This window comes from Podarcis gaigeae (assembly GCF_964106915.1).
Source record: "Podarcis gaigeae genome assembly, chromosome: 4".
Lineage (NCBI taxonomy): Eukaryota > Metazoa > Chordata > Lepidosauria > Squamata > Lacertidae > Podarcis > Podarcis gaigeae.
The window spans coordinates 24,613,003-24,640,365 of NC_139677.1; the positions used below are offsets into that span (position 1 = coordinate 24,613,003).

The window sequence follows — 27,363 nt, forward strand, 5'->3', positions numbered from 1 at the left end:
TGACCAAACTAAGCCTATTTGAGCACAATATATAACTAGGAGGCTTAGTTTGGGCAGGGGTTAAGAATACTGGTGACAGGCTGAAGCCCTTAAAGCCCATATCCATAGGCCACATCAGCTGAAACCAGTTGCAGGAACTAAGACTAGAAGAGGAACTATACCAATATTGGCATCAAGGTCCGAACCAATAACAATTATTTGGGTTTTAATATCCAAGGGTTGTAGGGTCTTGCTGAAATCTTGTTACCACCTAGAAGGGCTTGGCTGGACAGCTTTTTTTTTTATGCTAGAGGACGATTTCACTGCCATCACACAAATGGGTTCCTACTTTTGTTTTGTTGTACAGTGGTACCTCAGGTTAAGTACTTAATTCGTTCCGGAGGTCCGTACTTAACCTGAAACTGTTCTTAACCTGAAGCACCACTTTAGCTAATGGAGCCTCCTGCTGCTGCCACACCGCCGGAGCACAATTTCTGTTCTCATCCTGAAGCAAATTTCTTAACCTAAGGTAATATTTCTGGGTTAGCGGAGTCTGTAACCTGAAGCGTATGTAACCCGAGGTATCACTGTATACACTTCACCACCTGTGTTCAAGTCAACTCCCTACTGGTTTCATTGTCTGGTGATTTTGTGGCATCTTGCTTACCTTTAAAGAAAGTATTGGATAGTCTCAAGATATTTATTTGCTAAATTTATATCTTGGCCTTCTTCCCAAAGGTGCCTAGGATGGCCAACAAGAGATAAAACAATAACAATGTTAAAAGCATTTTAAAATCACATTAAAAACTGAAAATTATAAACATCAAATTGAGACCTAAAAACCTCTACCACCAAATAATATTTTGATGGTCCTAAATTTTTATATATCATTTTTATATATCATTTTGTGTATGCGTGCTTTAGCTGATCACCTATGGATCCAACAGAGCTGAAGCTTTGCGAAGAATGGAAGAGGCCTTGGATAGTTACGTTATTAGAGGTAAATTCAGTAATATGGGATTCTAATGCAATTATCTGTGAAAAAGCTTTTGAAATGTTAGTTTGACAAATTCAAGGAAAATTGTGTTAAATTAAGAAAAAAAATTGGTTTGTTTGTTTTGCGGCACATCAGGCTGCTTTAATTTATGCATTTTACTATTTTGCATTCTTAAAATTTTAATACCACACAAAGTGACACAGTTTTCTTACCAGATAAATAACTGTATATGTAAAATAGCTACACTAGATTATACCAGTGCCAGAAAGCTGACTCTTTTCAATGCCTGCTCCAAAACATTTTATCCAGGTGAGCTTATTCAGACATGCAGGTGTGGATGTGTTTGAATCTTTCTATTGTCAATTTTACTTATTTTTTAAAGTTTTAAATAATTTAAATGTTTTTGTTAAGCTGTATAGAGATTTTAGCACAATTAAACGATATATATGTTTTGCTAAATAAAAATAAAAGTAATTAGACCTCCTATTTCCCTATATCTGGCAGTTCTGATTATTTGGCCCACAGTTTCTTAGCTCCCAGAGTTCTGTTCCTCATTCTGTCCTGTTTGAGCAGCTGCATGTAGCCTTTGCTGTATTGTAGTAAGCAATATGAAAAGTTTCCCCTCGCCTACTATTTTTATTAGCTTGCCTTTTCCTTCAGCTTCGATTTATTTTTGACGTTGATGTTATCAAACTGCCACTAGGAAATGGTCACATGTGGAAAGAGCTATTGCTTCAAAGTTGGCATTGTAGCAGTAACCTGTAAGTTTGGAAGGTGTACTTTCTGATAAAAAATGTTTATGGAATGCAGGCCAGGGTATAACATGACATTTCTAGTCACATGCAATTAATGTATATTCTTTCCTTCTCCCAATTCTTTTTATGTGTATTTATTAGTGTTTGCCTACCAGTCAGTAAAGACGGTGATGTAATAATATTTAGAAACAGGATTTTGGGGGAGTAGTGTCGTTTTCCCCATCTCTCAAAGCAAGTTGTCTCCTTCTGAGGTTTACTTTTCTCCATTAGAGATAACCGTGTAAATCCAACACTGCAGGATTTCCAGTTGCTTGATGTCTTTCCACATAACCCCCATTGCTAAACTCCAATAAATCAGTGCATTAAAAGAAAGAAATATAGAAAGCCCGCTCCCCTTTCCCACTTCTCCATTGCTTATGTGACCTTTTCACAGAAAGAAGAGACCAGTAACCTGAGAGCTTCAACAAGTCTCTTTCTGTCTTTAATGAAATCCATCCAACTGCTGAAAAATCCTGGCAAAATTGTACTTCTTACCTTTTATTGTTTTTCTAACGTGGTTCTTACTTAGGTGTACAGCATTTTTTTTTTGTCTGCTGTAAAAATGCGACTCAATTGGACAGTTGTCATCTGAATCACAAAGATTCTCAGTTCCATACACAATCAGAATGCAGCATTTGGCCAAAGGCACAAGAATAGCCAAAATAATATCTGGCTTTATTTTTAGTGCTAATATAAAACATACTTGCCCTGACCCTCATGCACATGGGAGCTAAGGTTTTTTGGCACATGTTGAGTTCCTAAATCACTACAATGTTGGTGTCAACTGCAGGTTGGTGTCTGATGTTGGAGTGAAAGGGAAGCCCATGGTTGCTTGGAACTCAGTGCACATATCAGTGCACGTTTGGAGCCTGGGATCAAACGTGTGTTCCCAAAAGTGCCTTAAGAATTTTCCTAATGGAAGAATATTCCATTGGAAGTATAAACTCTAAAATAGGATTGTATGTTTATATTGCGTGAAAATTTTAAAAGAGTGATTTGTTTGTTTTAAACAAAACTGAACCAAAGTAAAGCTACATGTTCTGTTGACTGTTCCAGTTTGCAAAACATATTTCCGATTTTTCTAGCTCTGATTGGCCTGATTGGCATTGGTTGGAATCCTGAATTCTGCAACAGCCCAAAGGCTCTGTTAAAGATCACTAAATTTTTGAAATGCTGATAGATTTGTGTTACAGAGCATACCGTGCCAGTGATATTATTTTAAATATAAGAGGTTAAAGGATATAATGTTGGATGAAGGGGAGAATGCTGTACATTGTAGTTTGCTAAATTTGACTAAAGGGTAAAGGGACCCCTAACCATTAGGTCCAGTCGTGGCTGACTCTGGGGTTGCGGCTCTCATCTTGCTTTATTGGCCGAGGGAGCCGGGGTACAGCTTCCGGGTCATGTAGCCAGCATGACTAAGCCGCTTCTGGTAAACCAGAGCAGCGCACAGAAACGGAGCGGTACCTATTTGTCTACTTGCACTTTGACATGCTTTCGAGCTGCTAGGTTGGCAGGAGCAGGGACCGAACAACGGGAGCTCACCCTGTTGCGGGGATTCAAACCGCCGACCTTCTGATCGGCAAGTCCTAGGCCCACAGCGCCACCTGCGTCCCTTCTAAATTTGACTAAAAAGAAGCAACTTGCCTAGAGCAAAAAGTAAAGCAAAAATATTCAGGATAAGAATAGGATCTGCTTTTTTACAAAATATATTTTACTGTGGGTAGTATCCAACTATGTCACATTCACAACAGATCCATTGTGTTTTATTCAGCTAAGTCCCATTCAGAGTAGACCCATTAAAGTTAATGAATCTAAGTTATGTCCAGTAACTTCAGTGGGTCTGCTCTGAGTTGGACTAATGTTGAATGACATTCATTGAAATAAATGGTGTTTGGCATGACTAGCCTGTCCATTTATTTCAGTGGGCCTACTTTGCACATGACTTAGATGCAATACCTGTGCTTTTTTTTTTTTTAAATAAAAAAGTGCAAATCTTTGAATTTGATGATATTTTATAGCACATGTCCATTCTGGATCAAATAACCAAAATATTTTAATAGTCAAGGAGAACCAAGTGCATGGGGGAAAGGGTTTGCATTCTTGAATCGATATAGCCTGTGTGGAAGGAATGCATCATGAATTAACATGAAAAGAGCCTGTGGGATCAGGCCAGTGGCCCATCTAGTACAGCATTCTGTTCTCGCAGTGGCCACCCAGATGCCTGTGGGGAAACCAGCAAGCAGGATTCGAGCGCAGGAGCACTCTCCCCGCCTGTGACTTCCAGCAACTGGTATTCAGATGCATTATTGCCTTCAAATTCAGAGGACAAGTTTCTTTTACATTGCCTTACATTGTTTTATTTAGGGTAATTAAAAATCTTCAAAGTGTTCAAGCCTGTGTAGTTTTTTTAATTGGCAACAGAAAAGCATACCCATTACTGAAGGTAAGTTATTCAGATGAACAGAATAGCACAATTGTGCTTAGTCAGCATGAGTGTTACCGTTTTGCATGCTTTATTCTGAACATGACACTTTACTGAATTTGTAGAAGATTTCACACACAGCGACAGGAGTGATGAGTAGGGCTTAATGTGTCCTGTAATCTTTACTTCATCCATAAATGAGTTGTGATTTTTTTCTTTAAAATCCTCACTGATATGGGACATAATAGACTTTGTTCTTGTTCAGGAAAAAATGTGGATGGAACAGTCTGAGATCATTGTATCATTATGCATCAAAGACAGAATCCCTACCCTTCCTTTCTTTGGCGTATAACATAGAAGTGTCAAATGTTGAAAACCAAAAATGCTCCTGTGGAAAATTCTGGACTTCTGGGCAAGGAATTCTGGGAGGTGCGCCAACTAGAGTCAGGTTTTCCTTAGCTAATCCCTTGGCTAGTGACACACTAGAACCCTGCTAATCTGGTGATAATTTTGCAACCAGTGTCTGGCCTAGGTTTTGTGCTGCTGGGGGACTTGTGTTTGCTGCTGTTACCATAAAGACTCAAAAGCCCATAGTAGCTCATACCTGCTCTCGATGAATGACATCAATGTAATGAAATCCTCCCAAATATATTCGTAGCCCTTGTAGAAAAGATCACTGATCTCCTACCCCCCCCCCCCAAATCATGGCCAAATATTGAGTCATGTTTCTCCTGCCAGTTATTCAAATTCCCCAGGAACATGGGGGAAAACCAGGCTTGATTTACTGTAATTTATCTTGTATTTATATTATAATTTTAAGTTGTGAACCGCCCTGCAATCTGCGAATGCAGGGCAGTAAACGAATTTAATAAATAATTATAATTATAATTTACCCCCCAAATGGCCCATCTTGGCTTTATCCAAGTCTGGTTTAATGTCATAACAAATGCCAGTATTCCAGAAAATGAAGAGCATTTTATATTGTTAAGTACAAATACTATTATTTGTACTTAATCTATGCCAGAATACAAGTCTAGCTTTTAAGATTTTCGTAAGATGGCTAACTTTGCCATCTTCATGTTTGGTTTCTAAAGTGTATGGCTTTTCCTTAAACTTTCAAAAGCAAGTAGCTGTTTTATGTACACTTGTTAGAGATCTGGATAGCCAGTTGACTTAGATCTAATTGATCCCTTGGCTAGTGACACACTTGATGTCTACATTGCAGTTAAGACTTTTCATGTATGGGACTCTTTGACTGATAAGTTAAGTATCCATTATTCAGGATTTTCCCTCCCCTGCATAGAATTAGGCCAAGGGTTGAGGACCATTATGCAAGTTAATCTATTAATTTCAAATAATAATAATAATAAAAATGAATGGAAGCTATTTCAAGAACTCAGACCCTGGCGGTGGTCCTTGTTCAATGCTTCACACACCTCTCCTTTCAGCAAACTCCCATCAAATATACTGTGGCACACATGCACATAGTTACTGTGGCACATAGGTACACTGATGCAATTATGCACATACAGCATTTGAGATAAAATAATTGAAAACAGAAGCCTGCCTTTCTGAGATGATGAAGCGCATATGTAAGGAAACCTCGAGAATATTTGTACCAGGATAGTTAATAGACAGGGGTGGGGGGAGGAAAGGAAAGTAAATTCTGTGACAGATACCACTGTAGACACAATTTGGTAACAGCCTGTAGTAAGAACATGACAAGTTACCATTGACCTTGAGTGCCTTTCCAAAGCATATAGTCCCATGGTATTGTACTTGTTGCTGGGAATGTAGCCTCAATTTCAGGCCATTTATACTTGGGTGTTTTAAAAGGGGTAGGGCATGTTCATAGTTTCCACACCCATGACCCCTGCTCTGCACAGACATATATCTTCATTAAATCTGTTGGAATACAGACCCGGGGTAAATCAAAGCAAGCTTTCTTTCGTTGGTTGCAAATCATAGAATGGAAGCTGCGCTGAAAACAATTGGGGTGCAGATCAGGAATTATTACTACAGGGCACAGTGAAGAAAAGAACAAGAGAAGACAAAACCAGAAATTTCAAAGAACAGAAGCTTTGGGGGCAGGAGAGGTTAACAGTAGGGAGAAAGAAAAGGAGATATGAAATAAGGCTGAACCTGACCCAGAGTAGATTAAATAGAAATAAAGTGTAGCTGTGGTAGTGGGAACAGTGTGGAAAGTATAAGAAAATAGTCTGGGGGGAAATGCCAGGAAAAGGAATTGAAGAAGAATTTATTTTGAGTACGTTGCTTCTTGCCTCTGCACAAATTTCATGCTTTTTGTTTATGAAATAGTCTAAACTCTTCCTGGCAGTGGGTTGTAGCCAGCCAAAGCCCTCTTAGCTCCACAAGGCAGAAATCACAAATACACTTACTGGAGCATAAGCTCCTGTATTGAAAACTGGGGTTACTTGTAATAAACATGCTTAGGATTGCACTGCATGTCCAGCTTCTGAAAAAGCAATTTTGTTAGCCATATTGATATATATGTATATTGATGTATATGCAGAGGTACCATCATTTTATTTGTACTAGCTCAGTTAGCTTTTGATCTAGAGGGCTCAGTGGTGAACCCTACTTGTGCAGCAAGGCTTCTGACTTTTTCAGGAAACAAATCCTCCAATAACCTTAAAAAGAAAAAAGTTTCTATAGAGGACAATGGGAACATTAAGAGCTGCAGCAAAGACAGGGAGAATGATGGTGGGGGAGTTCCACAAGCTTTTGCATGTACCTAATAAACTTTTCCATTGTGGTACATCTCTTTATAATTATTAAGGGCCACTGTAGATGCTGAATGTGTTAATCCATGGGTAGGCAAACTAGGGGCCGGATCTGGCCCAATCGCCTTCTAAATCCGGCCCACGGACGGTCTGGGAATCAGCATGTTTTTACATGAGTAGAATGTGTTCTTTTATTTAAAATGCATCTCTGGGTTATTTGTGGGGCATAGGAATTCCTTCTTTTCCTCCCCCAAAATATAGTCCTGCCCCCCACAAGGTGTGAGGGACAGTGGACCAGCCCCCTGCTGAAAAAGTTTGCTGACCCCTGGTTAATCCATTTCTGACTACTTGTGCATATGCTAGTACTAAAAGCAACTATTATCAAGAGCAGCACCTTGGCTTGTGTAGGGGAAAGGGGAGCACTGTGTGTTGGAAGGGGTTAATCCTTCTCCCATTGCTGATACCCCAATGCAAACCCCCCCCCCAAAGGGCTGATCCCTCTCCTGCCTGTTCAAGCACTCCCGTAGCACTGCATGCTAAGGAGCTGTTGCTAAAAGCCGTAGAATTTTGTGGGATGGAGGTAATCTTTAGCACATAGTACTGTGGCAGCCAGGGACTCGAGTGGCGCTGTGGGTTAAACCACAGAGGCTAGGGCTTGCCGATCAGAAGGTCAGCGGTTTGAATCCCCGCGATGGTGTGAGCTCCCGTTGCTCGGTCCCTGCTCCTGCCAACCTAGCAGTTCAAAAGTACGTCAAAGTGCAAGTAGATAAATAGGTATCACTCCGGCGGGAAGGTAAACTGCTTTCCGTACGCTGCTCTGGTTCTCCAGAAGCGGCTTAGTCATGCTGGCCACATGACCCGGAAGCTGTACGCCGGCTCCCTCGACCAATAAAGCGACATGAGCGCCGCAACCCCAGAGTCAGCCACGACTGGACCTAATGGTCAGGGGTCCATTTACCTTTATATTTACCTTAACCTTTGCTGTTGCAGCCTTGAGAGTTAAGTATAAGTTGTATTGAAATTTTAAAAGGATGTCAACCTGAATATAATTACAAAATCAAATGCATCTTCCATAAGCTTATTTCATATAGGTCCAAGCAATATGGGCTGTATGTTTGTATTTGACAACTGGCACATTGATTCAAGCACGACATTTTTGCAGCGAACATGGATTTACATTGTTGGCACTGAATGTTGTTTTTCCTTCACTTATTTTTCATAATGATTTTCAAGAGGCTGAATGCAACAGATCTTAATTCTCTTGTCTTTTTCCCTTTAGTACTATTTGAATAAAATGGAATACCTATTAAATGCCAACATGTACAGTGCATTTCTAAGATAGTCTTTCAAAGCAGCAAAGCTCAATTATCATTATGCAATTTAAATCTCTCATAAAAATGAATTTAATGCTTTTGCAACTAATAACTATGCAAATAAAGTTCTTTCCATTCCACTTAACACAATTAAAATTCTCAGCAAGTTAAATATATTGAATTGTTTATCTATGGAGAGACATGTAGGACACCAATTAAGTTTACATGGATAAATGCAGATTTGTGTTTTGTGAATGTCAAGTTGACAGAAGCTTAATATTGTAAAAAGGGCTAATCAACACAGAATATGTTTAGTGTCAGTAAATATTTACACTGAAGAATGTTTCCCATGAATGATGAGGTACAACAGTCAGCTTATTCTGAATTTTACTAATTAAATTCTATGACTTGTAGATCACCACTTTCATACCATTTATGTATAATTTTTTACAATGTGTATGATTCCATGATAAATATAAAGACTCCGGTGATAAAGGACATATGGGCAAATTTCTTCATTCCTCCCCCTCTTTCCCCCATTATTTAAAGTTGCTGATAAATTGTTGCTTCAGTTCTGTTTTGGAGATAGGAGATAAAATGTTTTGGTATTTTGTACTGGCAGTTCGCGCCAACAGCCTTCATTGTTGCAAGGTTTGGTGCAGGATCGGCCAGTATGTGGCCCTTGATGCCTTTTTTTGGCAGCCCTCTGCAACATTTAGTGCCCCCCATAGCCCTTGTGCTGCCTTCCTCAAGCTGGGTGAGGTGCTGGGCCTTGGGAAGAAGGTGTGAGGGCTCTGACAGGGTCCTTGAATCCTCCCACCTCCGTCCCAAAGCCTAGTTAGTGTTTTCCCAGCTTTGGGAAGGAGGTGCCAGAGCCTCAGGCATCCTTCCCTAAGCCCAGTGCCTTGCTTAGCTGGGTTTGGGAAGGCAGCATGACAAAACAGTGTGCTGCCCGCGGGTTCAGTGTTGAAATATTCTTGTGGCCCTCTTGGTATGAAAAGTTGGGGCGCCCTGGTCTAGTGCATTAGAAGTGATTGGGACTAGGGAAGTAGGGATGCCCTACTCAAATCTTGTATTAGTGGTTGCCAGCCATGGCCACAGAACAGCCAGCAGGAAAATGCATATTAAATTTTTGAAAGATGGTATCTACCTGGTCCCCTCACCAACACTCCTTCTCCAACTAATCTATTCTCTTGGGAATTTGTTGGATTGAGTGTGGGTTTTTTGCTATTTTGTTAAGGTTGTTTTACAGGTTATTGTGTGTCTCTTGTTGTGATGCATTGTTCTTTTGTACTGAATTTATGCCATGCTTAATGATTTTAAAACTTGTGAGTGCTTGGAGACTGTCAAATGACTAATAAATTGAATAAAAGAGAGAGAGAGAGAGAGAGAGAGAGAGAGAGAGAGAGAGAGAGAGAGAGAGACCCCGACCTTATTATACTGTGTGGAATAAAAAAAAGAAGGGAATGTTTACTGTGCAAATCCAAGCTTTTGTGTCCATCATCCCCATTACCTAGGCAAATCTTACCATTTGTGTGTGCCCCATTCGCTTCTTGGGACATAGAACAAATCTGCAACATCATTCTTATTTTCTGTGTGCCCCCCTTTTTTTGGCATTGTGACTGAACAGTACAGAAGTTACAGATTTCATTATGTTTCCAGTTTTTGTGGCTTTGGTCTCAGCTGCTTGGATTACCAAATGTGGTACAGAAGGAAATATCATTGCACGATGGATGTAATATATAGTTCAGTGCGCATGGAGACTGGCCTCTGTTTGATCCTGTGAGAATGTGGGGTTAATGTCTGGCTGGTGTTTTGGAAGCAGCAGGTAGCCAAGAGTAAACTCCTATAGGGGTCCAGATTTCTGTAGCCTCATAGTTATTCACACAGATGGGGATACCTTGTGAACTTTCACTGAGGTCAACCTAAACTGCAAATCATACTTTGAAATTTCTGAAGTCTTAGGAACGTTGTGATTGAGGCTAGAGCACCACGGCTTTCAAGTCGTTTGGTGGTGTAGGTTTGCTTAAGCCTCCCAAATTTGGTGTTAGAAATAGCTGAAGATAGGCTTGTGTGCTTTTATGGAAAGGGAAAATTGCATGTTAAAGTGCTTATTTGCATTTTTATGATACTAGGTCCTATGGATTGCAGGAGCTTCTGATTTCTCTCCACATAGTTTGGCATGAATAAAAATAATATTTGATTTTAGTTCTTGGGGCAATCAATAGAAAAAGAGATCCCTGTCACCAGTCATCAGCTATCATATCACCAGGGATCTTATAGCAGTTTGGTCAAGAAATAAAAAAGTAGATTGTGTTTTTTAGCATTTACTTAGTCTGGGAAGGTGTGGCATTATGTGCATAACTGCTGAATTTGCACTCAGGAAACAAATATGTATTGCAGTATTTTCATCGGTGGCTTTTCGTATTTACAAGTTGAATATATATTACTTCCTTAATCTTACATGTTTGTTTGGGAATTTTTGTTACCCTGAATGTGGATTATGTTTGATTCAATAGTATTAAAAGTTATTTTGACTGCAGAGTCCAGTTACAAATATTTTACTGCAGTTGACATGGGAATGTGAGTTTCAAAGTTAACAGGTGGTTCATAGACTGACTTAGCTGAATCATATCCCCAGCATCTTACAATATAACAAGTTTTGAAGTGTTCATTGTTTAAGAATTGGTTCTTAAGCTATATCAGTAAGATATATAGGCTGTGTCTCAGTGTTTAAGGGGGAAGAACAGCATAAAATAACAATAACAATAATATCACAATACAGGAGAAAATGGCTTAGAAATGTTTCAGCCCAAAGTGAACACAGAAAGACTGTTCATAGTCCTCAAGTAGAGGAACAGAAAGCCTAAATATCCTTTTCTGTTCTGACCTGTAGAATTCTGTCCAGTGATATTGTTTCTGTTGCAGAAAAAGCATAGGCAGATTTAAGAGTTGTGCAACTTGGCTATGTGCACCACTTTAATATTTGTTGTGTGCAACTGTAAGTTCCAAGCTGAATGACAGTGCAATACTGTAAAATAACATATATCCATACATTTTGCATCTGGATCTTTCATTACTGTTAGGGTGCTCTGAGTTGGCCACCTACTCCAAACACCAGCACTCTAAATATCTCTGCAGAGCATGTCCATTCTATTCCGGGTACCCTTTGTTATTTCAGCATTCATTAATAATCTAAGATGTCTAAATATTGCTGTGCTTCCAGGTGTGGCCCACAATATTGCATTACTACGGGAAGTGATCATCCATCCACGCTTTGTCCAGGGAGACATCAACACAAAATTTCTTCCAGACGTGTATCCTGATGGCTTTAAAGGTTGGTCCTTAATGGAAATGTTAAGTATTTGGCTGGGAGCAGGGATGGCTGGGGATGGGGTCATGTGTGAAAATTTCCTCTGAAATGGTTTTCTAATTATTCTTTGAACTTGGTTTTTTGGTCTCTCTAATTTTACTTTTAAAAATAATAGTGCGTTTGAAAATTAAAGCAATTGTTTCCCTCAACTTCCAGGGAGATTAAAATTCAAGTTGGGTTTTTGGAACCCAGTCGATGTTGCTTTGAAGTGAAACTTTTTTTTTCCATAGCAAGATCTGTTGATTTAAGAGAGTTCCGAACCCATCCTCAGCTAGGAAAGTCTGGCATGCTGTTCATAAATGCTGGCATTCTGTGAAAGCATTGACTACATTGTGTTCCAGAAATCTATTTCTCATTGGAAGTCTGCATGATGGCAAGTTGGGTACTTATTCAGTCCCAAGGATTTTCCAAGAGCTGGAAGAGCACTCCTAATTTATTTTTATTTCATTTACACTAATAAAACATTTAATTAGTATAATATTGATCGAAAGTGGCTTTTGGAGAGACTTTGACTAAGAGTTAGAAGAATATAGACAAGTAAGAAAAGGTCTTCTGAAAGAGAGAATTTACCCTGGCTGGGTTCCAAAAGATGTTAAATCTTGTAAGCAAGGAGAGATTTTATAAGATTCCCATATATTCTTCACTTTTGTTACTGTAGTGATAACTAAATAGTAAAAGTGAATATTTGTTTCACAGTTCAGCTGTTGAGGCGGAGAATATATTTTTCTCTTCTTAAATAGTGATTGACTATTAGGGTGGCCATGTAGCCTACTTTATAGTCCTCTATTTGAAGGGATGTCAGAAAGAGAGCAGTCCTCTATTGAAGTCTTCCTCTGTTTGAGGGGCTGTCTAGTCTAGTTTAACAATACTGAACCATAAGAAGGGAGAGTAGAGGTCTTGAAGTTCCCATAAACAGCACCTGTACAGCAGACAGGTCACAGTTTTCCCCAATATGGTGGGATGCATTGTAATTCTATTTAAATGATAGCAATTATTTCTACATTTTCCTCTAAACACATTTGCAGGTCCCTCCCCCCATTTGTATACTGTGTTTTGGTGATGCATTTTCTATATTTGGCAATGTGTGAGTGCTGCACAGCTTGGGCTGTGTAACCGAAGCTTTTTACCAAGTCATGTGTTGTGAAGGAATGCAACCATTTTGTTCTTAGCTTTTAAATGGCTGCTTTATGTTTAAATGCTGTTTTTGCCATGGTGTTTAAGAGGTCACAGGAAGTTCAGAAGGGCAGCTCAGGGAAGTGAAACTTAAAAGGCGGTGGGGGGAGAAAATTATGGGAACTAGAAACTTAAAACAAACTACCAGTATTCTGATTGACTAACAGTTGTGGACAAGGGAGCAGTTGTGTATCTAAGTAAAGTGGGCAAGAACAATGTTAGTGTTGGCAAGTTGGGAAACTCAAGAGAGAGGGAAAAGCTAGAAATCCGAAGAAGTCAGGACTGAGAAGACTCAGATAAGAAGGACGAAATCCAAAAACAAGAAGACTGGATGCTGCATTGCTAACGCGTTGAGGTTTTATTACAATCAAGCGGCATATAAATTTTGTTAAATAAATAAAATTAAAAATTAAAAATGAGTTATAATGAGCTGAAATTGTGATCATAGCTAATGTAGGGAAAGCCTAGACCAGGGCTACATACATACCATACATTTAAAGCAAAGAATCCTGGGAGTTGTAATTTAGCCCTTCCAGACCTGCAGTTCCCAATTCCTTCTGGAAAAATCACAACAAGGGTTAAATTGCTGGTTTTCAAAACCCTTAGTAAAATCTCAATTTGTTACTGCTTCAACCTGTCTTCCTCTTTTCTCCCATTCCCAGCTTCTTTACCATATTACCCACAGTACAGTGAGTTAACTGGTTCAGTAAGTAATGGGGCTGTGCATGGATTGCCCGTTCCACCCTGTGGTCCCAAATTGTTACCCCCAGATTAGGCTGATCTGGGCCTGCTTTGTCCCCATGACACAGATGCTCCCCCAAAGTAATTTAGGGTGTGTGTGTGTTAAGGGTTTTTAAAACTCTGTTTTCACATAGGGTTGGGAGGGGGTGGGCGCAGCATCAAAACTTCCTGCTTATCAGGAGGGTCTGATCCTGTGTGGTGCTTTTTCTTTACAAGTGGTTTCTTCTTTGCAGTTTCTCTGCCTTCTTCCTTCTCGTACCTAACAGTTCATCCCTTGACAACCCTGGATGACTCTGGGCTGCTCAACCTGACCTGTTACAATCTGGATCTGTCTCGTAGAATCATAGAATTATAGAGTAGGAAGGGATCCTCATGGCCATCTAGCCCCAATCCCCAACAATACAGGAATCTCAACTAAAGCATCCATGACAGATGGCCACCTCAACCCGAATAAGGCCCAGATCCAGTGAAAGCACACTGGATGAAGAGGAAATGGGAGCATGTGCACAGCCAAAGTTTCAGAGGTTATAGGGCTATTTAGTTGAGACAGCCAGAAAATAAATACCGTATTTTGTGCTCTATAAGACTCACTTTTTCCCTCCTAAAAAGTAAGGGGAAATGTGTGTGCATCTTATGGAGCGAATGCAGGCTGCGCAGCTATCCCAGAAGCCAGAACAGCAAGAGGGATTGCTGCTTTCACTGCGCAGCGATCCCTCTTGGTGTTCTGGCTTCTGAGTTTCAGAATATTTTTTTTCTTGTTTTCCTCCTCCAAAAACTAGGTGCATCTTGTGGTCTGGTGCGTCTTATAGAGCGAAAAATACGGTACTTCCACTTGTTAGGAAAAGGGAGTACTACAGATGGGGCTGTGTTAGCTGGTTTCCTCAACTATCCCTCTCATGGTGAAGGCTACACCCTATGGCATCATAAATAGCAGATCATAACATTTTGTAGAACAACAAATTATGATGATCTTCTCTTAACTTCCCAAATATATCGTTTCTATTTTCTCCCATGAGATAGGGTCCTATTCTTAACCCAATAATGTTCCCCTCATGAATTTGTAGAGTATTAATTACCAGTTTACTCATTCTGCTCTTTGTATCAACAGATTTGGTAGCAATTAGTTTAGTAAATTGAAGGTATTGGGTGACCCAATTTCGTAGTGCTTTTAATGAAATGGAAGAAGCTTCCAAAATTATGACTTAGAAGCCACTAATTTTGAATCACGGGTGTTGTTTTTTAGTTTATTGGGTTTATAGTTTTCAGGTCTACATTATGTATGGCTGCATAACATCTTTAGGAAAACCTTCCATTGCACTATAGCATAAGCCAAAAAGGTGTATAAACTTTAAAGAGAGTTCCTCTCTCAAAACTGATTTATATAATATTTACTGAGTACTGAATAACACCTAGGTGCTGTTGAGTACATTGCATTAATTAAAGATAAAGATCCTACCTGTATATGTACATTTTATCACTGTGTTTGTCTTCAGGCAAAAATATACATATAACTGGTGTAAACTGGTGGTGAAAGAATGTCGTGATTTCTGTGATTACTACAGTAATATTTAGTGCCATTAGACTTGTGGAAATCACTATAAAAGTAGGTGTACTTCTACTCCTCATGGTATTTTCTGCATGTGATTCAGTATAAAGTGAGGTCAAGTAGAGAAAAGCCACCTGATAATGGACCCATGAAATTGGAGTGGAAATCCTTCAAATATTAGCAATACTACCCAATGAAATAGGAAAATAGGGTGGACGGAGGTGGGGGAGGGAGTAGCAGGGTACTGTATCCTCCCAGTTCTGGGTGTGTGAAATCCTGTACCCATTTGTATAAATGGAGCTGTCAGTTTCAGGAATACATTTCTACTGTGCCTTGTTTCTCACTGAGATCAACCATTCCTTTTATGTTCAAAAATATGGTGTCTGATTATGATGCTTTTACTAATAGGCTTGTATAACGCAAAGTACCCATGTGTTAGAAAAAGCCCCCAAGATTTTTTAAAATTCAAGGATCAATAAAATAAACATTTTTTTTTTTACAACTTCTTTTAATTCTATGAAATATCTTGACAGCTTTCCTATTAACCTCAGCTGGCAACTTTTAATTAAATTTTTACTTGGAGTGGAGTACTTGACACATGTTCAGGCTAATTTTCAAGTGTATATGTTCCTCATGTGTCAGCTTTCATCAACACAAAGCAGCTTTTTAAGAAAGGCATTATTTCTTTTGCTTTGCATGCTGCAGTGACGGATTTTCGATAGGCTTCTATATAATAAAGTACTGCAAATTCAGTAACTAGTAAGATCCCAAACTTTAAATAGGTGAAGGTTAGAATGTTTCTACTTTACTCCTCTCCATTCAAACAAAATATGATTGCAACCTTTTGGTTTGGAAGAGGATCCAAAAAGATAATAGTATATTATGAAACAAGTGTTCTATTAGCTATTAATGAAACCCCCTCCCCACAGTTTACACAGAGGGTATTTCATGCAGGGTCTTCCATGTACACATCTGTATCTTCAAAGCCCAGGACATTTTGCGGCGAGCAGCTGCCATAGCTCTAAAGGGGAGCTCTTAGTGGGCATTTTTCTCAAGCAGGGATGCTCAGGTGGCAGAATCATGCTCACCAGATTCCTTTACTCCCTCCTATAGTCCTCTTTCATGTATCTTCTAGGCAGGAGAAGAGGCCAAGATCTCACAGGCAGCAAACAGATTTTTCTTACCAGTGGGTTTCACACTTTCTTTTCCATGGACCACTTGAATTTTCTACCACTTGAATTTTTCCATGGACCACTTGAATTTTCTTTCCACTTGAATTTTTTTCCACTTTATGAATTTTCTACCTGTTTTAGGAATTGTAATGGGTTAAGCTAGATGTTGGGACACGGGTGGCACTGTGGGTTAAACCACAGAGCCTAGGACTTGCCGATCAGAAAGTTGGCGGTTTGAATCCCCGTGACGGGGTGAGCTCCCGTTGCTCGGTCCCTGCTCCTGCCAACCTAGCAGTTCAAAAGCACATCAAAGTGCAAGTAGAGAAATAGGTACCGCTCTGGCGGAAAGGTAAATGGCGTTTCCGTGTGCTGCTCTGGTTCGCCAGGTGAGATGAAAAACGAGATGAGCACCGCAACCCCAGAGTCGGCCACGACTAGACCTAATGGTCAGGGGTCCCTTTACCTTTAAGCTATATGTTGTATGGATTTTAATGCCATTTTCATTGCTTCTTTTATTTCTTGTACCATGCTTTAGTATGTTACAGCACCCAGAGTAAGTTTGCTCAAGGGCGGATGCCCTTGGTAACCATGGCAAAAGCAACACAAGAGCAATTTGGATGCTGCTTACGACCTGGCTCATACTTCTCTCTGATTAACACCCAGAAGCTCCGTAACAGCACAGATGCCTCTTTACATTTCCCACAATCCTGTGATTAGGCCCTGAGACATGTGGCTTCCTACTAGGAACTGTCTTTGCTTTATCAAGTCTTTGCTTTATCAAGTAAAGAACTGAAACCTTTGCTGCTTCAAGAGGTTTAGATACCCACCCAAATTTGTTATCAGCTGCAGAACTGAGTCGCAGTATGCTTTGCAATGCTGTAATTGCAATCCAGTTCTTCCATTGTAGGAATGTGCTTGACGTTTATTGTTGGTATTGGTTCATTAAAGGTAAAGGTAAAGGATTGGTTCATTAGTAAAGTGTTGGAATTTGGTGCTGAAGATGCTTTGTTGCAGAGTCCTTCTGAATTTGGATCAAATGTAGATGGTGTTTCTGCTGGGAATGTCCACTGGGCTAATGGGGGAAATTTCTAAGTGGGGCGTGAGAGTAAGGTAAGCTGGAGACCCAGATATCTAAAAGACTGCCTACTTCTAATCAAACCTGCTTGACAGATGAAGACCTACTTAGATGCACATTTTAAGTTCTCCTGCTTTCTGAGGTGAGGTGGGTAATCACCATGGACATAGACCTCTTAGTGGTAGAACCCAGCATTTGGAATTCTCTCCCAAATATCTCTTTTTTTTAGGCTTCTAAAACATTTAAATCTGATTGCTACTGGTTTTTACACCTTTTTTCTTTGCCGTAATTTATGTTTTATCAATTTTTTAAGCTGCCCTGAGAATTCTTGCTGAACTGAAGGGCAGGGTATGAAATCTTGTAAAAATGGTTCTGATGCACATTACAGTTTTGAAAATTGATTTTGAAATCTTAGGACACACGTTGAAGGACTCTGAAAAAAGGGAGCTACTCGTAACAGCGGCGTCTTTGTATGTGTTTGAACGACTTAGATCACAGAGATTTCTGGGAACTCCAAGGTAAGTTTGTTTGTAGAAAGCCATGTATACTGACTCACTTTATTAATGGTTCAGGTAGGTAGCTGTGTTGGTCTGACGCAGTCGAAATAAAAAATAATAATTGTCCAGTAGTGCCTTAGAGACCAACTAAGTTTGTTCTGGGTATAAGCTTTTGTGTGCATGCACACTTCTTCAGATTTACATTTATTAATGGTGCTTTTGCATAGACAGAGGAACTGATCAGAATTTGCAAGATTTCATGATTCCCGCCCCCCTGAATTCTACTGATGCAATAAGACTTTTTTCTTTCCTTTTTTAAAATAAAAGGTGTACCTAACCCTGTACCACCAGTTACCAAATTATTTTAAATGGGTGACCATTTCCTGCTTGAAATGATTTTGGTGTTAAAGGTAGCATAGACGTAGACCAGGATACAGAAGATCATGCAACTAGTTTCACTTGTCCAACAAGCTTGTGCTTCCCAGACAGCAGTCATCTCTGACAATCTGCTGCTGAAATTCAAAATTTCAGGGACAGTTTGTGATGATGAAATGTGAGCCGGCTTTTCAAAGAAAAATGTTTTGAGATTTTACTAGATGTGTGCAAAACCTTGAAGGTGTGTAAATTAACTGTTTCAACCCTAATCATAGTGACATGGTGAGTTGTGCTTGTGAAAAGATCCCTTTGGTTAGTGGGAAATGAAAAATTCACCTAAAATTCCCTTTATTCATGGAAAGAAAGGTTAGTGACCATGCCATAGGTCATACTGACATATAATGCTAAGCCGTAGTTTAGGGAGAAGTCTGAATGAATGTGAGTAATGTGTTGGGCTCACACGCCTCTCCTCCTGTCTCCTTATCTAGCACGGCAGAGCTTAGTTTCATTTTTGTAGAAACCTGGCCTGGTTTTACATTTGAACCAAAGACCCTGGTTTAAAACCAAATCTGATTCCATTAACCGTCGGTCATGAAGCTGGCTTGTTAAACAAAGCAGCTTTGTTTTTGTTTTTAAAATAACAGCATCCCTAATTCAAACACAGCACTTGTGATTTAACAGACTAGCCTATAAAGGACGGGGGGAGCCCCACCCACATTCCAAAGTACAAGTATTGCTATATAATAAATGCACAGTATTTTGTAATGCAAACTCTCTAGGCATATAGGAAAATATAGCCTCCCTTATTATCTTATTTCAGTTATTATTTCCTGTGTGAAGAAAGCACGACCTCTCTAGCTATAGGAGTATTAGCCACCTCTGTTGGACATCATGAAAGGGTTTGCTTAAGTCGATATTGTGTCAGATACGCTTACCTTCTTCACTTTGCTCTCTTAGTTGTGCTTCGCAACTTTTGTCTTGAGTCAAGTGCGATAAGTATTGGAGAACTGGCAGTTCTTGTTTGTGTTCCAGGCCAAATATCAAGCTTTTCCGATATAGTGAATTTTGAACGATTTGTTTATTTTTTTTTTGAGCAAGCTATGCTCTCAGTTTGCTTTGTTGATAATAGCTATAACATTTCCTAATGAAAGCAGACTAGCAGACAAAACCTTAGGATTGCCAGGCCTATCATTTGGACTCATCTGTCAGGAAGAAAATCCACTTACATTCAAGTTGTTTGTGTTGCATGCACAACAGGAAAAAAAAAATCCAGTGATGGAGATCTCTGACCCCCTTTTTGTGATTATATTCCATTGTCTGCCTCCTCTTATGTCAGAAAATCTTGTTGATAATGAACCTAAACCTATCTCTCTGCAATTTAAACCCATTTACCTTTCGGTCTGTCCTCAGTGATTATGACAACTAATAACGTTTTCCTGTTTTTTTACTAAAAGGATTCTTAATAAATACTGACTGCAGTAAAAAATAAATTGCAGATAAATGGCTGCAACTTTCTGCAGAAAAAGAAAAGAAAAATCTGCTATGGTATACTTCATCAACCCTTAACATGTGCTTGTACCAGGTTACATATCTGATTCTGCATTGGAGAAGGTGTCTGTTTGTCTAACCAATGGAGGACTAAAGGGCATAGTTAGCATTAGTTACTGTAAGTCTGCTTGCACAGAGGGGTTGTGCTTCAGAATACCAGTTGCTGGAAACGGCATTCGGGTCCTGCTAGTGGGCTTCTCCTAAGCATCTAATTAGCCATTGTGAGAACAAGATGCTGCACTTAATGGACCACTTTCTAATCAGACAGGATCTGATTTATCAACAAAAACAATACACAATTGATTTTCTCAGAAAAGTAAGTGGAGTTAAAAACAACATCAGGCTTTATAACTGCTGCTGACTTTTGCTCTACCTGATCGTTGTTGGCTTGTGGGGCATTGTGCACTGTGATTTGGGTGACTCATTGGAATGCCATAGGGGCGATTGTCCCTTTCTTGTTTTTCACTACTTCTCTGCTACCTCACATTCTTTTACTACCTCCACCCCTTGGCCCAACCGTACAGTTACATCAGTGGTGGAGCTGGGAAGGCTCAGCGGAGGACCATGCTGGATGTGCACTTGATTGGGGTGAGGGCAGTATGTAAAAGTGCCTCTGGCCTCAACTACAGTTCTTTCGTATTTTGTGGAGGAAATCTGGCTGCATGCTTAAAATAGGTATTTACCGTCATTAGGGTGTCTGTTGCAATTATAGCAAGAGAAGTGTGTATTTTTCTTCCTATTAATTCAGTTCAGAACTTTTTTAAAAAATATATTTTTTTATTTGATCAGTTTTAAAGGTAGCTTTTCAAGCATTCTTTTTCTTGGGAAAAATTGCATCAGATTTCTCTTTTCTAAGTAATTATCTAAATGCTTGATAACACGTGGGTCAATGTGATAATAGGCTTCTTGGATAACAGGGGCACAGATTTCTTACAGGAAGTAGCTGGGAATATATATTGCACTGTATTGAACCATTATACGTAGCATTTATCTTATTTTTTCAATAGGTTGGTTTATTGTCAAGTGGGTGCCACCCATTGCTTCAAGTCATTTTTTACATTAGGCGATAAAACAACAATCCTGTGGTTATCATGATGTCAAATTATGATACAGTTTCCATTGGACATAGTTTGGCTTGAGAGAATCTAGCTTGTTTAGTGTAGCCAAGATCTCTCAAATGAAAAGTGATGTTCAACTAATGGGAGTCTTTATTTTCATTAGCCGCTTGGACGGGGGAATAGGAGAGCAAGTGCTCCAGGTGTGGTCCTCTCTTGGGTCTACTAATGTAATGTTTACACTTCTAAAGCCGATTGCCTACAGCACTTCCTATGTGTTGCTTGTGTTGGCTGCAAAGCTTATTTTCCTAATTTCTCTATTGGTTTTGGCCTCCCATCATTCATAGCTTGGAAAAATCCACGGTTTGCTGCATGCCTGTATTACCTGATGTAGCATGCTTGAGGAAAAATTGGCTCTGTGTTTAAAACGAGGACATTTTAAACCTTTGTCCTTTTAAAGACAAAGGAACTTGCCATTGAGAGGTCTCGCCTGCCTTGTCTGCTCCCACACCCCTCTGGCATGCTTTGTAATGTTGGATTTATTTATTTTTGAATTGTAAAATGGAGCTAATAGATGCCTCTCTTAAAGTATCTTCGGAATATATTTTTTAAAGATTGTAAATTGCATTCAGCACTTCAAACAGAGATCACTGAAATGAAAAATATTAAATGTAAATACATAATGTATTTGAAATAGCCACAGTTATATTGTTATCCCCATGAGCGCCTGCATTTCTGCGCCCATAACACTTTCACAATAGTTTATCTGAATATTTTTAGGTTCATCATTACCATAATGTGAACAGTTGTGATACGGTTTCAAATTAGCTTTAAGTGAATGGTGATTATAATATATATTTATTGGGGCAAAGAGAATGGGAAGGAACACAATTTTTGGGAATGTGATTTTAATAGAATAAAAATAGGCTAACAGAACAAATGGTGCAAAATTCAGGAAGTGTCATTTAATAATAATATATTAGGATTTATGTACAAAGACTTCACGCCATCACAGTAATTCTTTCGTAACATTCCTGTGTGGTTGGGTGGCTGTGGTGGAGACATAAGAGTATAGCCTGTTACGTTTATTGAAATATCATGCAAGCCTGTTCTTAGTCTCTATCTCTATTGGCCAACCTGCCTGCATCTCTAAGCAGTGGTGGAGTGAGCCAATCGGGCACCTGGGGCGGCGCACGTGCCCTGCACCCAGGGGTGGGGCCAGCCGCCCACGGGGTGAGGCCAGCTGGGGCAGGACGCTCTGTGGGACATCCGAGGAGTCTGCCTACCTCCTCCCACTCAGCTGCCCTACAGCTGAAGGGGAAGCGGTGGGTGGACCATTTGGGGCAGCGTGGAGCATGAAGACACTCAAGTCACCGTGTCACTCCCAGGAGAGACGTGTGGCTTGGGCGCACTACAGGCCCCGTGGTGAGTGCCGCCTGGCATTTTGTCACCCCCCTCAGTGGTAATACCCAGGGTGGCCCACACCCACCGCACCCCCTTTCCTCTGCCCCTGTCTCTAAGGATATGGTTGCAAGCAGCTATCATTTCTGGTCTGCTCATTCCACCCAAGACTCCAAATATGCATTGGCCAGTACAAACCTAGAGTTGTTCTGCCCTTAATCCTTTGAACTGTTCCTAAACAAGGATATGCCATTTTATTTGTCAACCAGATCAAATATTAGAAGCTAGAAGGGGTAAGGACTGTCCAAAGGAACCAGATATTTCTCAGGAGGGTCAAAAGTGTGACTCACCTAGGGTATTCTATTTGGTTTATGGATGAAGTGAGATGTTAATCAGAGATTTCCCACTTACACTTTTATACTACTATAGTTAATAAGCTTTGTGTTGCATTTGATAATTAGTGTATTCAAAGCAGAGGTCTGTAAATTTTTATTCGAGTTAGGGAAAATGCACAGGACACTAGGCTCTCAAGCTGTACCTGGTAGTTCCTCTTCTTTGCATGTTACTAAGGTATGGTTTAATCCAGGGGTGGGCATCCAGTGACTATTATGATGCTGGATTTCTGCTTCTATCATTTGGAGCCATCATGAGAAATAGTCAGGGAAGACAGGAGTTGCAGTCTAGCAACATCTGAAGGAACACAATTTCCCATTCTCTAATTTAAGGGGTCCTAAGATTTGGGCCTGGTACCTCTACAACCCTTGTCTCTATGGCCCAAGATTTATCTTTCATGAATTTTTTTGCTACTGTTAAACTGAAAACTCTATAAACACATTGCTAATGCAATGGCTGTCTTGCATGCAACAGTTTTCTATGGTGCTATCACTAGCTGCGATGTTTACATTATGGTTTTCTTGGGATGAGAGAAAGGTGAGTATTGAGCTCTAGTCTTTGCCACGAGTATGACTAAATGTTCCATTCTTCATCAGTTCCACTGATGGCTTACATCTTATCACTCTATAAAACCATACAATAAAATGTTAATTAACTAAAACATCACCGAAACTACAGCAAAAAAAATATAATACTGAGAATACAGCAGACCGCCACTAGCTGAGCATTTACTCAGTTGTTCACATGTTCAGTGGTTGAGCATTTTTTACTGCAGAGCCTCTTGAACCTTGAAACACATCAGAGATAAGGACCAGTTATCTCATCACACGCTGTCGCCTAAAGAGGCCATTTTGTGTTGGGTTGGGCGAAATAGTTGGCTCCTCGTAATCTCTAGGTGCACATACTGTTTTCAGATCTCTAGTATGTTTGCTTCATTTGGCCAGGATACTTTCCTTGCCCGAGGACTGAAGCAACCTTTTGTTTGGTCTGGACAGTTGACCCCATGTGATGTCATACTGTAAAGTGTTTTTGAAGCTTTCAGTTATTATTTTTTTGAAGCTTTCGAAAATGTGGCGTCTGGTTTGAAAGAAAGGGAAGTCTTAAGAGTCCTTTGGCTCATGGAACTAGTTCTGTGGCATTTTGGATCCTGGTTGCTAAGGAAGTGAGTTTTGTATACGAGTTTTCATATGCATATTTGTAGGTGGGGGGTTGCAATTCTGAAGATGAATCTTTCCTTTGATTCTGCTGCAGGAGCTGGATGGGACATTATTGTTAGAGTACTCCTCTGCTCCCTGCAACGATTCCTAAAGCTCTTGCACACTTCATCAGTATTATTGTAGTTCTTTGGCTGCAGGATATTTGGCAGCTGTTGCACCCCACTGGCAAATCCTATTCATACTTCTTTTCTATTCACCATTGCCATTGGAGAATTGATTTCTCCCTCCTCTGCTCTAACCTTTCCCAATTCATTTTGGATTGTTCAATGTGAAACATTTTAATTTCATATCATACAGCCATTCAGCTTGCAGTCTTTTTCCTTTCCTTTCCTTTTTTTTTTAACTTGTCACTAGGGTAACAGCATAGCATGCTTCCTAAGCAATCAAGTTTTTATTTCACATGCTTAATGTTGCATTAAGCGTTTGCATTTTTGTTTAACCCCCTTAAATACTTTAAACGGTGGGTATGTTTTGCAAACTAATGTAATTTCAGTACCACGACTTTTCAAAAATGTTACCTTTTAAAATGTCAGAAGGTGAAGAGATTCATCAGCAAAATCAGAAATCGTCGGCATAAATAATATTCTTCCAGTAAAATAAACAACAATTTCTAGATAGTGTATTTTACATTTCGTGTTTAAAATTAACAGTGCAATCCTATACATGTCTGCTCATACGCAAGCACCACTAGTGGACTTACTCACAAGTAAATGTGTATAGAAATGTAGCCTAATTTTGTTTAGATGAGCCACATAGCCATCAGTGCAGACTACTGTTGAATATGTAGCTTGGAAATCTGAAACAAAAAATATTATACATCAGCTCATTAGTGGATACCTTATATGTAAAAATGTCATCCGTTCACATTTATTATATTTGTAAAAATAAGTTTTATAATTCACAGATGTTCAACTTCTTCCTTCCACTTTACCACAATCACCCCTAGTTTCCCTTAAAAATACATATTTCAAAATTGTCTTTTTGTGTAAAAATGTTAAAGTTACTGCTTTATGTCTTGCAGGCAAGACTATAATATTTCTTTTTTGCTTATCTGGGTAAAATAATGTTGCTACAATGCAAGAAAACTATAGTGTCATTCACAAAGTTTGAACTTGTAACATTGTTAAACTAATTCTTTTGAAAAAACCTTCTGCCATGAAAAATGATATATCTGATATTGCAGTGCTAGTTTGCTTTAAATACTTGCTCTTTTTCTGTATTAATTTAAGAGAACAATTGTCTTTCGATGATCCAGTTGCTTTAGTGATACAGCTGAATGCATTTACTGGCTTTGTTTAAATAATTTTCTACACACTATTCTGTCAATAATAGGCTTTAAAAGCCGTTTTTTCTGTTAATTTCCAAGCTCTCTTTCTTTCGCTCCTAGTTTAAGTTAGAGTGAAAGCTACTTTAGGTGACTGTCTGCCAAAATGTGGTTTGGCAAGGGTTTATGACTGAATTTGGCCCAGAAGAGTCAAACATATGGTAACAGTTAATTTACTGGTACTCCTATCCTCCTGAGAACTCCTCCCGAGAGCATACTACATTTTTATCTAACCTGTTCTAACTGAACAAGCTATTGGTCTGAAAGGTGATACACCAGTATAGAAAGAGACCCTTAGGTAAAACTTATGTTCAGGACAGTCGTTCATATTAATTAAAGAGGCACATGACTAAATCCATGCATACCCCTTAAAAACAAACAAACCAAGGCAGGTCATCCCGGTGTTATTACCTATCGCTTGGAGACTTTGCAAACTTAATTTCAGCTTTAAGCATAAAGCTAAATACAGAACTAAGCAAGCACCCAACTTTATGGGTGTTTGTCTGTAAATGCTTACACACACACATTCTTTCTGTCAAGGATGATCTCAAGTCAGCTCAGGTGCCTGTGGTCACATATACTGCTTTTCACACGGAAACTGTCTCCTGAAGCAGTTCAGCTCAGTTACAGTTTTGTATGTGGCAGGTACTTTCCGCGTATGAAAGTAAGACCCAAGCTTTCCAACAAAAAGAAAGACAAGTCACATAAGGGAAGGGAAGGGGAGTGGAGGGGGGAGATAAATTTGAAAATACCAGAATGGGGTGCTGAGTTTTTAGCAAGATCTTGCATCCAGTTTGGGATGTGTTTGTTGGTGTTCCTTGGTTTTCCTTGTTGAGAATGCATCTCAAAATCATTTCAGAAGCTCTCTTTCTAGAACTGATACTACTGAGCATGCATCTGATAGTATGGCAAGGCTAAGTGTGATAAAATGGGGTGTAATTAGTGATCCAGTCCCCCCTCATTACGATAATGGTAGGGGTAGCCCTTGTTTCTTTTCGTCTTCTTTAGTCCAAGCTAAGCTTGTGTGTGTTTGAAGGGGATGCAGTCCTGACTTTTTGATCCATAGTCTTTAAATCACATTTTAGCCTCATCCAGATGCATTGAAAATGTCCTCTGCACCACAATCCCTCTTATTAATAAATCTCTGGTATCCTGCTTTTTCTCCTGCTCATTGATTTCTTGTCTATTTTTTAAAAAGTAATGTTTATTTCTGTCAGCCATATATATATATATATATATATATATATATATATATGCTTTCGTAGATTTTCACGGGTACAGGAATGCAGGTTTTGGTGTCCTCGGGTGTCTTCCCGTGTAAAAGTTGGGGTGTCTAGGCGACGTTTCGACGAGGTCTCACTCGTCATCTTCAGGCTGGTGCTTTCGGCTTCTTGTTACTGGAACAGAGCGGGATCTCAATGTTTGAGTTCCTATAAATACTGTAGAGGGGGTGTGGTGTCTAGCCTCCAATGTTCTGGGCAGAGAGGAAGTTCCCAGGCTAGTGTGCCTTTTCTTCTTTTGTTCCTTAATTACTTGAGAGATACCTTGAGTGATTTCTTGAGTGATATCCTGAGTACCACTTAGGTGGGTCATTAGGTGTGGATTAGTTGCTAAACTAAAGACTTTAGCAACTAATCCACACCTAATGACCCACCTAAGTGGTACTCAGGATATCACTCAAGAAATCACTCAAGGTATCTCTCAAGTAATTAAGGAACAAAAGAAGAAAAGGCACACTAGCCTGGGAACTTCCTCTCTGCCCAGAACATTGGAGGCTAGACACCACACCCCCTCTACAGTATTTATAGGAACTCAAACATTGAGATCCCGCTCTGTTCCAGTAACAAGAAGCCGAAAGCACCAGCCTGAAGATGACGAGTGAGACCTCGTCGAAACGTCGCCTAGACACCCCAACTTTTACACGGGAAGACACCCGAGGACACCAAAACCTGCATATATATATATATATATATATATATATATATATATATTTCTTGTCCCAGCACAAAGCCAAAACGGACCCTCAGGGTGGTTCGCGAAATTAAATAATAACAAAACAATTAAAATCAAATTTAAAGCAGTTTCATAATATTAATAAATCCTTAGCAATTAATTTAAAATACTAACTTGATCCCGGACTGCCATTGAGGAAGTCATTCATCAGTGCAAGCCTGGGTTCTTTTGGAGGGACTTAAATGGGTCTAATTACACATGCTGAGTA

The 27,363-nt window shown here is 39.6% G+C and overlaps 1 protein-coding gene across 2 annotated transcripts in view; it reads left to right on the forward strand.

Annotated features, from left to right (window-relative positions):
- PCCA (propionyl-CoA carboxylase subunit alpha) overlaps nt 1–27,363 on the forward strand; it is a 236,867-nt gene that overhangs the window by 117,776 nt on the left and 91,728 nt on the right. For both annotated transcript variants that reach the window (XM_083735288.1, XM_083735287.1), the window contains exons 16-18: nt 904–979; nt 11,479–11,589; nt 17,748–17,850. In XM_083735288.1, the coding sequence (XP_083591414.1) occupies nt 904–979; nt 11,479–11,589; nt 17,748–17,850 (290 nt within the window). The remainder of the gene's footprint in view (nt 1–903; nt 980–11,478; nt 11,590–17,747; nt 17,851–27,363) is intronic.